Source organism: Raphanus sativus, chromosome 3 (assembly GCF_000801105.2).
Source record: "Raphanus sativus cultivar WK10039 chromosome 3, ASM80110v3, whole genome shotgun sequence".
NCBI lineage: Eukaryota > Viridiplantae > Streptophyta > Magnoliopsida > Brassicales > Brassicaceae > Raphanus > Raphanus sativus.
Window position 1 is genome coordinate 4,372,604 of NC_079513.1, and position 14,278 is coordinate 4,386,881.

At 35.7% G+C, this 14,278-nt stretch overlaps 3 protein-coding genes across 3 annotated transcripts; 2 read left to right on the forward strand and 1 right to left on the reverse strand.

Annotated features, from left to right (window-relative positions):
• Window positions 1–2,328: 2,328 nt before the first annotated feature.
• LOC130509426 (11-beta-hydroxysteroid dehydrogenase-like 5) lies at window positions 2,329–4,962 on the forward strand. The gene is made up of 6 exons (XM_057005363.1): window positions 2,329–2,623; window positions 3,139–3,331; window positions 3,477–3,562; window positions 3,713–3,844; window positions 3,945–4,109; window positions 4,187–4,962. The coding sequence occupies exons 1-6, from the start codon at window positions 2,435–2,437 to the stop codon at window positions 4,811–4,813; spliced, it is 1,392 nt and encodes a 463-aa protein (XP_056861343.1). The 5' UTR covers window positions 2,329–2,434; the 3' UTR covers window positions 4,814–4,962.
• A 1,802-nt stretch (window positions 4,963–6,764) lies between these two features.
• Window positions 6,765–7,827, forward strand: LOC108847809 (cytochrome c-2). The gene is made up of 3 exons (XM_018621152.2): window positions 6,765–7,000; window positions 7,129–7,262; window positions 7,515–7,827. The coding sequence occupies exons 1-3, from the start codon at window positions 6,889–6,891 to the stop codon at window positions 7,605–7,607; spliced, it is 339 nt and encodes a 112-aa protein (XP_018476654.1). The 5' UTR covers window positions 6,765–6,888; the 3' UTR covers window positions 7,608–7,827.
• Window positions 7,828–8,425: 598 nt separating this feature from the next.
• On the reverse strand, window positions 8,426–11,234 carry LOC108846001 (uncharacterized). The gene is made up of 13 exons (XM_018619207.2): window positions 11,005–11,234; window positions 10,813–10,897; window positions 10,659–10,729; window positions 10,448–10,562; window positions 10,291–10,370; window positions 9,923–10,007; window positions 9,756–9,836; window positions 9,486–9,580; window positions 9,349–9,399; window positions 9,063–9,143; window positions 8,914–8,986; window positions 8,763–8,840; window positions 8,426–8,679 (listed from the first exon to the last, which is right to left on the reverse strand). Exons 1-13 carry the CDS (start codon window positions 11,106–11,108, stop codon window positions 8,641–8,643), a joined length of 1,038 nt encoding a protein of 345 aa, XP_018474709.1. The 5' UTR covers window positions 11,109–11,234; the 3' UTR covers window positions 8,426–8,640.
• Between the last annotated feature and the right edge of the window lie 3,044 nt (window positions 11,235–14,278).

Sequence of the window (14,278 nt, forward strand, 5' to 3'; positions counted from 1 at the left end):
GTAATGGGATCGAAGATTTTCTATTTATTCAAAATTCAATATTATCGTTAATTTTCAATTCAAAAATATGTTGAAAAAATGTTGCCCCGAAAAAGTTTCCTAGGATTTATATAGTTTATATCACCAAAGAATTTTATTAGCTAGCTTGAATTTATATTGTTTTATTCCTTCTAACGAATCCCTAAAAATAATTGCTTTCTTGAAATTTTGCTCAGACCACTTGGCTGTATTAATGAAGAATTAAAAAGATGTCAAAGTTGTGCTCGAACCTTCTGTGGAAACACGTTTTTCATAAAGTAAACACCACCGGTCCACCGGTCGGGTCTAAATACAGCAACCCAATAATACATCAATACGGTTTTCCACAAAAGTATTAAAGAAACTGATTGGATTTCATATATACTGTGTTTGTGTGATTATATCTCACCAAACTAGAGTTTTTAGCACAAACAATGAGAAAACTATGAAAACAATATTAGAAGATAACTATCATTTTTATATAAAAATATTAACTCCTAATTATACATATATTTTTCCTAAATCTAAGTATTCTAGCTATACCATGGGGCAAACAATATTTGGACAATTAACTGTAGCAAGTAATCTAATTCATCGTCATATACGATGCGACAATCAGTGTCTTAAATGTACGTAGCGCAGACGATTAAATTATAAACCATGCTATATTTGAATGTCTAGACATGGAAAAGTGCAGCAACCACAACCCCACTACTTTTGTTTTTCAGTGTAAGTTACTACATAAATATGAACTATCTATTATGGTGGAAAAACGATGTTGAAGATCCGGAATTATATAGAGATCCATACTTTTGGATTATTTGTTACATTTGAAAAGCGAGAAACGATAAATTATTCAGAGGGATAAACATCGATCCATTGGAAACTGTCCGACATTCTAATTGTAGACATCAAGAACCAGTGGAAGCACATGCTTCTGAACAGGTGATAATCTCTGAGAGATGAATCATAGATAGATCATGGACACATGATGCACCCTTTAGTGGTTATGAGAGAGCATGGAAAAACTCAACAGGAGTAACATAGTTATTGGGAGCAAGGAACCAACCACGAGAATCAGACCACTTAATTCAGAGTTCGAGGCTCTATCATGGATATCCCTATTGGAGTGCATGAGCTATCGACGTGTCGATGTTTTAGCACGGATTTTAAGGATCTAGTCTTGATGTTGATGATTCAAGACTCTGGATCATGGCCAAACTTTTCTACTGAACTGAAGGAACTGATGAAGTTGAAGAATAGACACACGAAGTTCTTAATAGTTTTTATTTCATGTTCTGAAAATATATCGTCTAATTCACTAGATAAGATTGCAAGATCCTTTCATAAATGTTTTTACTATATTAGTTGTTTTACTCCAATCTGATTCCAGGTAACAACTCAAATTTGAGTAATAGAATAACCGCATAATGAAAAAAAAACTATACCATTTAATAATTTTTGACCATAAATGCCTTTCTCACATGGTTTCAAATAAACCATGAACATATTGAACAAGATCTCATAACTTTATAAATAATTTAATAAATTTAGTAAATGATTAGATTTGAATGTGTCTATTTGTCTCAATTTATTTAAAATATATTAAATTATATTTAAGATTTTATATCTAATATATATTGACGTATTTGTATTTTAATTATAATCAAAACCTTTGAAACATATACTTCTTATTTTCTTAGTATTATATGTAAGAAAATATAATTGTATGCAATGTACGTTTTTGAAAAAACAAACTCTTTTGAGCAAAATACATATTCATATTTAAAAATAAATTATAAAATATAGCATACTTATTTTTGTAAAATGAATTTTGTGCAATTTTACGCTGATTCTTTTTTTTTCTTTTGACAGCAAACAAATATACACACCGACTTTTTTTTTGAAAAAAATAAATAATAATAATAATATGTTTTTTGTCAACAAATATAATAAGATATAATATATAAGAAATTTTTTGCTACTATATTATATATATATATATATATATCACATAAGCTATGAATTCTTAAAGAAATGCGTTCAACATTGTAGTGGGTTCTATAAGACCAAGTAACCAATATCCCATCTCTATTTGTAACTGAAGCTGTGTGCCACATGCCAAACCGTATTAAACCGGAATTGGAGCATTCTCAAACTTTATCTTCGATAAAACTCAAAGAGGTCGTAGAAACAAGCACGTGGCTCTGTACATCATTCTGCATGCAGCCATGTTGTTCATCATCCGTCGCTATACGTCAAAACCTGCCTCAAAAATTAAAAATTTCCCCATTACAAAAATAAGCAAGACTACATTTTCCCTGTTTCAACTTAGTTGCTCGTTCTATCTTTTCTCCTTCGTTTTTGATAGCCTAGTCCCGAAAAAAAACTCTGTTTGTGTCCCAAGTAAAGAGAAATGGTGGATCTATTGAACTCGGTGATGAATCTGGTGGCTCCACCGGCCACGATGGTGGTGATGGCCTTCTCATGGCCATTACTGTGTTTCATTAGCTTCTCCGAGCGGCTTTACAACTCTTATTTTGTGACTGAAGACATGGAGGATAAAGTCGTCGTCATCACCGGAGCTTCCTCCGCCATCGGAGAGGTATTAAAACTAAGAATAAACAATGCTGTTTACTCCTCCTCCAGCATCATTTTCTATAAATCATATATATTCTCTGATTCTCCATATTAATTTTCACAGTATGTTTTTACAAAAAAAAAAAAAAATTCACAGTATGTTATTGAATTTCTAGCTAGTAAATGTCACTAATTATTGAGTGTTCCATTTGTGCCGAAATATATTAAGTTTTCAAATAATATGTTCTATAAAGTTGGTTTTAAGGATGTTTTAGTTCAGTTTATTAAATCACTTTTTAAGGAATCTAGTTGAATATTAGAATCACAAATATGTATTTATATGACATTATCAAGTTTAGATATTACGTTTGGGACAAGCAAACCACCTTAACTACAACGATGTTTAAACACAAACAAACTCCAAACTAAATACGAGGTGGTTTAATTAGTTAATTAATTTCAGTTACATTAACTAAAGGATATTTATGTTCCTTAATCTTGCATGGATGCTGATGATCTTGTTAACGGGATGAAACACAGCAAATAGCATACGAATATGCAAAGAGGGGAGCGAACTTAGTGTTGGTGGCAAGGAGAGAGCAGAGACTGAAAGTTGTGAGCAACAACGCCAGACTGATTGGAGCCAACCACGTCATCATCATCGCTGCTGACGTCATAAAAGAAGACGATTGCCGCCGTTTCATTACTCAAGCCGTCAACTATTACGGTCGCGGTACACTACCTACCCTGACTTCTTTTATATTTTACATATAGCTTTGATCGATGAGACCTCTCGAACAAGAGTTTTATGCTTTGAGAGCTAGTTGAGTAATTTAACGAAAATGTTATTTTACCTCTGGTGATGTATTTGAACACAGTGGATCACCTAGTGAATTCAGCGAGTCTTGGACACACGTTTTACTTCGACGAAGTGAGCGACACGACTGTCTTTCCGCATTTGCTGGTATGCTCTTGATATTGTATTCCTTTCTAAAAATTAGTTCAAAAACAAAAAAAATATTGTATACCTTCCGGTTATGTATTGTTCATTGATTATTATTTTTTAAATAAAAATAAAAGAAGGATATGAAACATTGATGAGATTGTTGAGCAGGACATAAACTTCTGGGGGAATGTCTATCCGACGTATGTAGCGTTGCCATACCTTCAAAAGACCAATGGCCGGATCGTTGTGAACGCATCGGTCGAGAATTGGCTGCCTCTACCGCGGATGAGTCTTTATTCCGTTAGTGCTTATGCTAGCTATAAGCGTTTAGTGATCCTTATAATTTAATATATACTTTTTTTATCTCGTATGATGCATAATACTAACTATCATTGTGAAGGCTGCAAAAGCGGCGCTAGTCAACTTCTACGAGACGTTGAGATTCGAGCTAAGTGGAGATGTCGGAATAACTATCGCGACTCACGGATGGATAGGGAGTGAGATGAGTAGAGGAAAGTTCATGCTAGAAGAAGGTGCTGAGATGCAATGGAAGGAAGAAAGAGAAGTAAAGCTTTTTTTTCAACCACACTTGCAATTGAATGAAACCTAAGATCCCAAAGACTTACTAACAGTTATCTACAGGTACCTGCAAATGGTGGACCGCTAGAGGAGTTTGCAAAGATGATTGTGGCAGGAGCTTGCAGGGGAGACGCGTACGTGAAGTACCCGAACTGGTACGACGTGTTTCTCCTCTACAGAGTCTTCACACCGAATGTGCTGAGATGGACATTCAAGCTGTTGCTCTCTAGTGAAGGTTCACGTCAAAGCTCCCTTGTTGGGGTCGGGCAAGGTATGCCTATTGAGGAATCCTCTTCCCAAATGAAACTTATGCTTGAAGGAGGATCACCTCGTGTGTCTGCAAGCCCACCTCACTACACTGCCAGCCCACCTCGATACACCCCAAGCTCAAGCCCACCTCACCATACCTCAAGCCCACATCGGTATACCCCAAGCCAAAGCCCACCTCATTATACTACAAGCCGACATCCCTATACCCCAAGCCCAAGCCCTCCTCATTATACCACAAGCCCACCTCGGTATACCGAAAGCCCTCCAATGTACGCCGAAAGTCCACCTCATTATACCACAAGCCCAAATTGGTATGCCGAAAGCCCTCCTCGATATACCCCAAGCCCAAGCCCACCTCGATATACCCCAAGCCCAAGCCCACCTCGGTTTTCACGGTTTAATATCCAAGAGTTGCCATAGGAAGTGAATGGGAGAATCAAGAGTTAAGGATGGTTTGAAGTGTAGAGTGAGCTTGAGTTTCAGATCTTTCTCCAATTTAGGAAGTCAACAAAAAAAAATGCAATGTAAAGGACATAGAATCATGAATAATGCAGCTGTATGTTGTTACTTGTTAATTACGTCACCCGAAAAAACATTACACGGACGGACATGATGTTATATGAAATTGTATGTCAGATCCAGTTAGACTCGGCTTATCCACAAGTATAATATGTCATGAAAAATGCATAAGCACCTCTATCTAGGCTCTGAGAACCTGGAAAGAAGAGGACAAGATCCTGAAGACCATCCGGGTTATCCGTGTGAACTTGGAAGAACACAACCCAAATGAAATAGATAGAAAGAAAGAAAGAAGCAATGTAGATAACTGGCAAAGACTTGCCCATGGAACGTGGAGGTTCGACATCAACCACATTGAGGCGAAATACGATCTTGTGTTGAAGGAGAATGAGATTTACGGGGCTTTGGTCTCAATGGTGAAGGATAAGTACCGATTTCCCTTCTGAGCATGTTGCCTTGACCTATGATTTTCCAGAGTGGATGAAAGTTCATGGAGACTTCACCACACCGCCTGTTGACATAGTTGAAGACCAAGATGTTGAGTTCTTCATGACGGTGAGGATGGACTTCGCCGGTTTGACACTATGTGTGGTCTATGGTAGCCAGGAAGTGGGCCACTACCGCACAATCTGGAGGGATGAGTTTGGCCTCACTGAAGACGGGACTGAAGTTATTCCACCTAAACCAAAACTATGGAGAGGTTAGCTGTTTTAAACTCTGCTAAGTCTTCGTGCTAAACCAAAAAACATGAATAGACGCTTCATGTTTGAAACAGAAAAAAAAACATAACCTGTTCATCAAGGAGGAGAATGGTGATATCCATGAACTCTCCATTCTTGCTAATGTTCTTGGAATTCCAGAATCGTATGAGCCGACAGACGATAGACTGGACGGATCTTCCAAGGCGGAGGGAGTCGAAGATAGAATAGGGAACGGCGGCGACGGCGGCTGAAGAAGCAAGGGAAGACATTTTCAGAGAATGAGAGATTCGCAAAATCAAATGGAAAAGAAAAGGATTTATTAACAATGTTATCACCACAACTCATACTTTCTTTTGGGTCAAATTATCACAAATCATACTTAGAAGTTCAAATTCTCCCAGGAACTTGAGTCTAGGTAATTCGCCAGCAGTACTCTTCAGACAAATTGACATGTACTCAAGACACGACGAAACCAAAACTCACCAAAGAACATAGAATATCAGATTTGTCAACTAACCAATTTGTTACTTAGATTAAGTGATTCTAATAATTTTAAAATTTTAAAAAATTCTAACAATGAGTTACTTAGATTAAGTGATTTATTTTATTTTTAAATATATTTAAAACTCAAACAAACATGTATAGTCTTAAATAGTAATGATCACTTTTAAAAGTTTATATAATCTACCTAACTAAAATATAGATTTTCAGTTAGAATGGATCACTCCGCACTACATATTACTTATAATTTCTCTAAAAACAGTTTAAATACTAAATCTAATTGTTACTTTAGTTAAACTAAACTAAATAATAAAAAAGGAATTTAAAATCTTCAATAATTTTTTTATAATTAATAAATTTGCAATTTTAAAATAAATAGTTAAATAATGGATAAGTTGTTTTAATAAAAATATAAAATTAATTTTAATGTCAGTTAAAATAAGTTAATATTCTAATTAAATTCTATTATTTGCTACCCGTCTGCGTGTCCTAGTTATTTATATAATAAAATACTTAAAAGGAATAAACTAGTCAACCGACTCAAAACGGAGCACTAAGAAAGGGCCACGTGGATGCAGAGAAAAACGAATGGCCTGTGGCAAGCTTACGCAGCCACCACCTCTTTCTTTTCTTCCTAGAACCTTCCTTTAAAATAATTCTAGTTTTCACACGGGAAAGAGGCAAAAGAGCCATAAACCAAAAAAAAAAGGTCAGGCTTCGAGAAACCGTCAAAAAGCCACCGTTCGTTCAGACTTTTCCATTCCTCGATCACAAATGGCGTCGTTCGATGAAGCACCTCCTGGAAACCCTAAGGCCGGAGAGAAGATCTTCAGAACCAAGTGTGCGCAGTGCCACACCGTCGACAAAGGTGCCGGTCACAAACAAGGTCCGTTCTCTTTTGAATACATGGAGATTGATTGTGGTTTAGATCTAAGGTTCTTGTCTCTCGTTTGGTTCATTTACGATGGCCCTGATCTACCTGTTCATGTGTTTTTTGTATGTGTGTTGAAACAGGACCAAACTTGAACGGATTGTTTGGAAGGCAATCTGGAACGACTCCAGGGTATTCTTACTCTGCTGCCAACAAGAACATGGCCGTCATGTGGGAGGAGAAGACTCTCTACGATTACTTGTTGAACCCCAAGAAGGTATTTTCTTCTTTCTTGATCGGTTTTGATGGCATATTATATGTATCTTGTCATGTGAATGAGGATCTTGATTGTTCAAAAACTAACTCCTGTTGTGTGTGTAACATCTCAAAAGTGTTTCATAAGGTTATTCACAACAGAATGGTTTTAGTTTCATACTGAGTTATCTCTTCATTTATGTGGATCGGTTGTTTCATATTCAGCTGATTTTAATAATATATGTGGCTTACGTTTGGTTGTTACTTGTTACAGTACATTCCTGGGACGAAAATGGTGTTTCCTGGATTGAAAAAGCCACAAGACCGTGCCGATCTCATAGCTTATTTGAAGGAAGGTACTGCATAGAGTGGATCGCTCGGTTATAATGAAGTCTTTAATTCTCCGTGCATTTTTTTTCTCACAGAAAAAAATAAACAAGACCAGAAGTATTGTGGTCATGAACTGGTTATATGTTTTCTTTCTTTTCTTTGTTAATGAGGCAAGTTGCCTCGTATAAAGTCGAATATTCGTTTTTGATGTGAGGAACCCATCTCTCTACCACGAAATTTAATTAGATTTTATTTTACTTGTCCTACTTTTGTTAGAAAGCAGAAACTGTAACTAACGACGAAAATGGTTTGGTCTACAAGTAGAAATTTACATCAGCTTACAACGGTGATCAAATGTGTGGATTCAATTGGTAAAATTTCATATAAATATTAGAATAAGTTGCCCCCGAGCAACCACAGTTTGCGTTCGTCTTCTTGATTTATACTCCCGGGTTGATTTCGTCTTTCTATCTTGGATTGAACACTTCTATGTTGGCAACGATATGTTTTCAGTTTTAACTTTGGTTAGGTCTTGGTTTCTTGAAAACTGTCTCTGTCAGCTTTGCTTCCAGAAATGTCAATTTTCTGCCGGTGTTGTATCCATCATTATGTATCTCACAATATTTTTTTGGTAAAAAGAAAGCGAAATGCAATGAAAGTGGTTTTGAGATGAGGCGACTCTGAATAGATATAGATATTTCTATTTTTTTTCCGGTTCGACTCTGAATCGGGTCCGATCCAAACCATTTTTTTCATGTCAGTTCTTGTTCGTGTTTTCATGTCAACGGCTACCATGGTGTTATAACTTCTTTTTTTTGGATCAAATGCTTATTGCTCTGTTTTCTTAACCAGATCTAAACAAGAAAAAAGATTTTATTAGTCTAAACAAATATTTTAGGTTTGTGTTCGAGGCATTTAAATGAATGAAGGAAAAGTGTTGCAAGTGGATTCTCTTCATTATTTGTACTCTTGTTTTGGTCTAGTTTCTTGTAACACGAGCTAGAGTTGTTAATTGGTTTATTCATAAAAGCCGACAAGCAAAACAAGTGAAAACCATGCGATGTCCTGATTCAAGTCTTGGGCTGTGAAGGCTTCCACGTTCCTGGTATCTGTAGAAAAGGGGATATTATCTTATGCAGACTTAAAGACTACACTTGCAAAAAAGAGAGTGAACAACACAACACAGACAAACCTCAACACCATGAGGTCCGATTCTGTTACGTGATATGAAATTCACAACCAGATTCGCAAACTCCTCTGGTACATCCTCCTGCATTCATTTACATCCCCACAGAAATTCATAATCTTGACGCTTAAAAGATCAGTCAATTCGCATTTGTTACCTGTATAGCATGTCCGGTGTGTTTGACCACAATCATTTGAAACTTTCCTTGCATTTGACCAATTGTGAGGGTCCTAGTCCAGTTTATCAACATCGTTATTACAATGCGCCATATATTTCAAATAGACGTGGGACAGAGCACAAACATACCGGTCCAATCTGTCAGTTCCAGCTAATAGCAAGAGTTTTGGAACAGGAGATGACAAGAACTTCTCTGAGAGACCTTCGTACCTGCAAGGCAAATAATATTGTTGATAGATTCTCCTTCTTGTGTTTGGTTTCTGTGTGCCAACATCCGCAGACTATTTATAAGATCCCATGGTGACCAAATATGGACAGAAGTTCTTACAAATTCTGTCCTAATAGATTATCTGTGTTGTGCTTAGAGCTAATGTGCACTCAATGATTTAAAACAAGGGGGTAATGAGGTTCATACCAGCCTTTCCAATACTGCTCTGTTTGCTCTAGACGTGTCCGGTAAGTGTAGCTGGAGAGAGGTTCACATTTCAACTCAGTACGAAGCAGATATGCGAATACCTCAAAACAGTGATGTTAGCAACAGAGACAACTCACCAGTGTTTTGAATCATCGTATATGAGAGTTGTGGGGATGGAGACGCGAGCAGACTCGATGTTCCTTAATGACCCTCCTCTAACGCTGTACTCAATCTACAGAAAGATTGTGCACTACTTCAGAGATTGCAGACCCATAAAAGCTTACTACAGCAAAGTAAATGGTTTTTTCTTTTCTTTTTAGTTTACGTAGTGTTAGCTTTTATTCAAGTGATCTGTACTATTGTTAGCAGCTTACATATATATAAGCATGCGTTTCAAAGTTGCTTACTGCTTTTTGGATGCTGGGAAAGTGTTGCATTCTGTTCGAAAGAATTTTCTGCATGTGAATCAAAGAGGCAACAGCAGTACCCTGCAATGAAAGTACTTTGGTCAGTCATTTCACACGAGTGCATACTAAATTAGAAACAGATACCACTTTTCTGTAAGAAACCAAACCTCAACAACATCCACTACGACAAGCCCAGCCAAGCTAGGCAATGTTTTGTTTGCAGCAACTTGCACAGCGACCGAACCTCCCATGCTGCAATGTTGAAAACATGAAACCCATTCAAGAAAACTAGATTAAAAAGTTTTGTTCTACAAGTTTAGATGTTTCATACTAAAGAATTGGATTCCATAACCGTAGATAATATGTCTTCACAGATTTACTATTACCTAATTATTGGACAGATACCATCTAACACTAAGTGATAAATGTGCATATGCATTATCTTAAATGGTGCACTAGGAAAGTATTGATGTAACACAGAGCTCAGAAACAATATACCGATATGACATATAAAATACAAAAGAATAAAACAAACCTGTGACCAACTAGCACAATAGCAGGAGGAGAATCTCCATACAATTCCTTAACCACAGCCACAACATCACTGCTCATTGTCTGCATGTTTCCATCTTACTATATCACTCTCACTTCTTAGAGATAAGCTAATATATGATCGGTTCAAAAAATCATACCTCGAGGGATAAGTCCAGCTCATTCTCAGAAACAGATTTACCGTGTCCTCTCAAGTCCATCGCAACCACACGTGCTTTCTCCTTGATCTTACTTGCCACTATTGAAAACGAGAGCCTTGACAAAACAAACAAATGAAAACCATAACATAACTCATCAAACTCAAGAGGCCACCAAGACTCAAATCTTTAACAGATTTTAAAAGTGGCTCACCCAGAGAAGCCACCTCCATGGAGACAAAAGACAACAGGTCCTTCTGTTCCTGCCATGTATACGTGAAATACCTATAATAGACACGTTTCATCAGAAACAGACAACAAAACGTTTTTTTTATTCTGGAAACTTAGGATCATTCGATTAACGTTACATCGTTGGATCCAGGGATTGATACATCGTCTTCTTTGTCAAAGTAGCTTGTCCATTCTACAGACGAATACTTGTCGGAAGAACTCCTGTAAATGTAAACAGTTCACTACCATCACTCAAGTCGAGATCACCAAATACAGAGATGCGATTGAAGAGAGAAACTGAAAAAAAAAAAGAAGCGAGGGTGACTCACGTAGAAGGAGGACGAAGAGGACGAGTGGCGAAAACGGACGCCGGAGCTGGTTCTCCGTCGGGGATATCCTCGGGAAGGGGATTCAAATTTGAAGAGGAATCCATCGTTGCAAGGCTTCACCTCTGCGGAATTTCACAGTAGATCAAATTGAAATGATCTCCCTGCTCAGATCTTTCAGTTTCCGTTCCCACTCTACAATTTTTTTTTTTGTTTTGGTCACAATTCAATAGGAAGGTGACACCTCGTTATCAAAGAAATTGTTATGGGCCTATCAAGCATGGCCCACGAAGGAAAATCTAATCTATTAATTTAGGGATTATCTACTATTTGAAGTTCTCATTTAAATTTTGGACTCTTTCATAGTTGTTACTAGAATATATCATACCTCATGTACAATGCAACCTACCAATTTAAATTAAACCAAATCTTAACCAACATAGATTAGTTAAACGTAACCAGTAACACTTTTATAATATTTTTGGTTAATCTCTTAATATAATTAGATCATATAAAACTGAACCACTCTTAAATCAACGAGTTCCATATAATTCCAGACATAAGAGAAAAAATATCCGACTCATTTACAACGTAAGCATACAAAGACCGTGTATGCTTATGCTCATTGATCTTCCAAAAACCAAATAATTGTGGCATAGACCAACATAGGCTCATGTTCGTATCACTAACTTTACTTCCATATATTTACTCTTCACCTACATCATATCACAACATACACAGTTATGCAAGAACATGATTTTTTTTGTTCAAACAACCAAATAATGGTGGCATATAGTCATTAAATTTTTTAAATATGTTTTTTTATATATTACATTTTACGAGACTATGTGTATAAGTTTTTTTTTGAAAAAGGACATAACTATGTGTATAAGTTAAAAGGTAAAAAGTGTGACAAGACAAATTATTATACTAAAAATGAAAGAACATTAAATACAAACTAATAACAAATACAACACAAATTATAACACTATTAAATTCTATATATATTTAATAAAATATTATACATATGTCTAATATGTATATATATATAAATGTTACACAAAATATATATAATATTATATACACATATTATATAACCATATATTATTAATTGAAATTTGACAAATCAATTTCCGTCCTTTAGGGCGGGTCCTAATCTAGTTTAGTTTTATGAAACGGATCGTGTGCAAAATGACCAAATGTATCCACTATCTACTTTGATCTATTTCTCCATAACAACAAGAGTTATCTTTGGGTTCACCATCTAGATTTAATCATTTCACTATTCAATAACTTTTTAAAGGAAATAAAATATTTTTAAGTTATACTATATAAAAAGCTTAAAATAAATAAAATAGTAGTAATTGCCAAAAAAAAAACTTTTACACCGTCAACAAAACACTAAACTTCTAAATCTTAAATCTTAAACCCTAAATTATAAATTTTAAACTCTGGGGTAAACTCTAAACCTTTAGGCAGATTCTAAACTTTTGGATAAATCTTAAACTTTAAATAAAAAATAATAAACACTAAATCTTAAAAACAATAAACCCTTAATCCTAACCCCTAAAACACTTAGATAAAATAAATGAAAGTAGTCGTAGTTGCTAAAAATATTTTTTAAAATATTTTTTAACACTGTTTTCAAAACACTAAATACTTTTTTTTTGTCATCAAACACACAGACTCATATAGATTCTGCGGACCAAACTGGGAACTCTGCATCCATGTGAACGACGAAAGACGATTGCTGTCTGGCACTGCGCGCTAGACGATCCGCCTTTAAATTCTCCGTCTGTGGTACATGGATAATCTGTGAGCTCGAGAAACTGTCTTGTAATCTCTTAATATCCTCCAGATAACTTGCAAAGGCTGGCCACTCTTCTGGTTCTGAAACCATCTTCACCAACTGAGAGCAATCCGTTGCAAACGTAACCTGATACTGTCGTAAGTTCTTCATACATTCCATTGCCCAAATTAAAGCCTCTACCTCCGCGTGTAGTGGAGATAGAGTAGCCCGAACATTTCGAGCCCCCATCAAACCCGTAAATCCTTCGAGCGTACTAAACCACCCTTGTCCCGAGAACGATTCGTTTTCCTTCTATGAGCCATCCGTAAAACACCATCGCCCTGGAATTATGGGAATTTGGTGTACTTGTGGTGCTATAGATCTCCTTATATTTGCCTCTTGTGCCGCAGCCCACATACTAGATTCAGATTCAGCCAGCGTTAGTGTATCCCTTGCGTCAACGTCCAAATTACTAAATACCTTATTGTTCCTTACTTTCCAAATATACCATAAAATCCATGCGAATTGATGATCCTTCAGTGTCGGTAATACTCGCCAAAATAAGTAATCCATATTTGTGAATAGAGAATTCGATGGAAAAATTTCTGGATTAGTCGGAATCGTTGATAGCGCCCAGACTTGCCGTGCTGGAGGGCAGTCGAAGAACACATGATTCAAAGACTCCTCATCATGTCGACATCTATCACAACCAATATCTCCTTTAAATCTTCTTGCTTTGAGATTCTTTTTTACCGCAACGCAACCTAAAATAATCTGCCATAAGAAATGTTTTATCTTCGGTGGACATTTCACTTTCCAACAATAAGCTTTCAAGGCATCTACTGTTGGTCCATAGAATTGCGATTTTAACCCATTGTCGGGATAGACCCTTTCCACTTCGTAGCCTGATTTGACCGTGTATTTTCCATTTTTAGTAAAATGCCAACCTACTAAATACTAAACACTAAATTTTAAACACTAAACTCTAAATACTTGGATAAACCACAAACCCTAGAATTTTGAATTTATCCAAGGGTTTAGAGGTTAGGATTAAGGGTTAAGTGTTTGTAAGATTTACTTGTGTTTGGTGTTTCTGATTTAGGATTTATGATTTATCCAAAAACTAGTTTAAGACATGCGCCTTGCGTTGAGTGAACAGTTTATATACATTTTTTACATATATTGTACAATTGAAAACTATTAAATGCTATGTATATATTTGAATTTACACAAATACATATATTAAAGAAATTGCTTTTGTTTACTTACAGTTATTTTGGTAAAGAAGTTTTTAAAAATATATTTTTTCTATTTTGTATTGCATGTAATTAAATTTAAATAATATTAACATATACATGACTATATATTAAATGAAAATTTCTAATCATAAGATTTTATGATCATTTTTATTCATAACAAAATTTTAAAGAAAAAATAACAAAAAAATTACTGTGGGAGGTTAAATATTTTTAATAATTTATAATCTTT

What these genes read in the sequence shown, in the direction of transcription:
- LOC130509426 (XM_057005363.1), top strand. Translation starts at nt 2,435, where the DNA reads ATGGTGGATCTATTGAACTCGGTGATGAATCTGGTGGCTCCACCGGCC. An exon ending in CTTCCTCCGCCATCGGAGAG is followed by an intron (nt 2,624 to 3,138) that starts GTATTAAAACTA and finishes GATGAAACACAG; the next exon opens with CAAATAGCATACGAATATGC. An exon ending in CGCGGATGAGTCTTTATTCC is followed by an intron (nt 3,845 to 3,944) that starts GTTAGTGCTTAT and finishes ATCATTGTGAAG; the next exon opens with GCTGCAAAAGCGGCGCTAGT.
- LOC108847809 (XM_018621152.2), top strand. Translation starts at nt 6,889, where the DNA reads ATGGCGTCGTTCGATGAAGCACCTCCTGGAAACCCTAAGGCCGGAGAG. An exon ending in AGGTGCCGGTCACAAACAAG is followed by an intron (nt 7,001 to 7,128) that starts GTCCGTTCTCTT and finishes GTGTTGAAACAG; the next exon opens with GACCAAACTTGAACGGATTG. An exon ending in ACTTGTTGAACCCCAAGAAG is followed by an intron (nt 7,263 to 7,514) that starts GTATTTTCTTCT and finishes TACTTGTTACAG; the next exon opens with TACATTCCTGGGACGAAAAT.
- LOC108846001 (XM_018619207.2), bottom strand. Translation starts at nt 11,108, where the DNA reads ATGGATTCCTCTTCAAATTTGAATCCCCTTCCCGAGGATATCCCCGAC. An exon ending in CATGGAGGTGGCTTCTCTGG is followed by an intron (nt 10,563 to 10,658) that starts GTGAGCCACTTT and finishes TGTTTTGTCAAG; the next exon opens with GCTCTCGTTTTCAATAGTGG. An exon ending in ACACCGGACATGCTATACAG is followed by an intron (nt 8,841 to 8,913) that starts GTAACAAATGCG and finishes AAATGAATGCAG; the next exon opens with GAGGATGTACCAGAGGAGTT.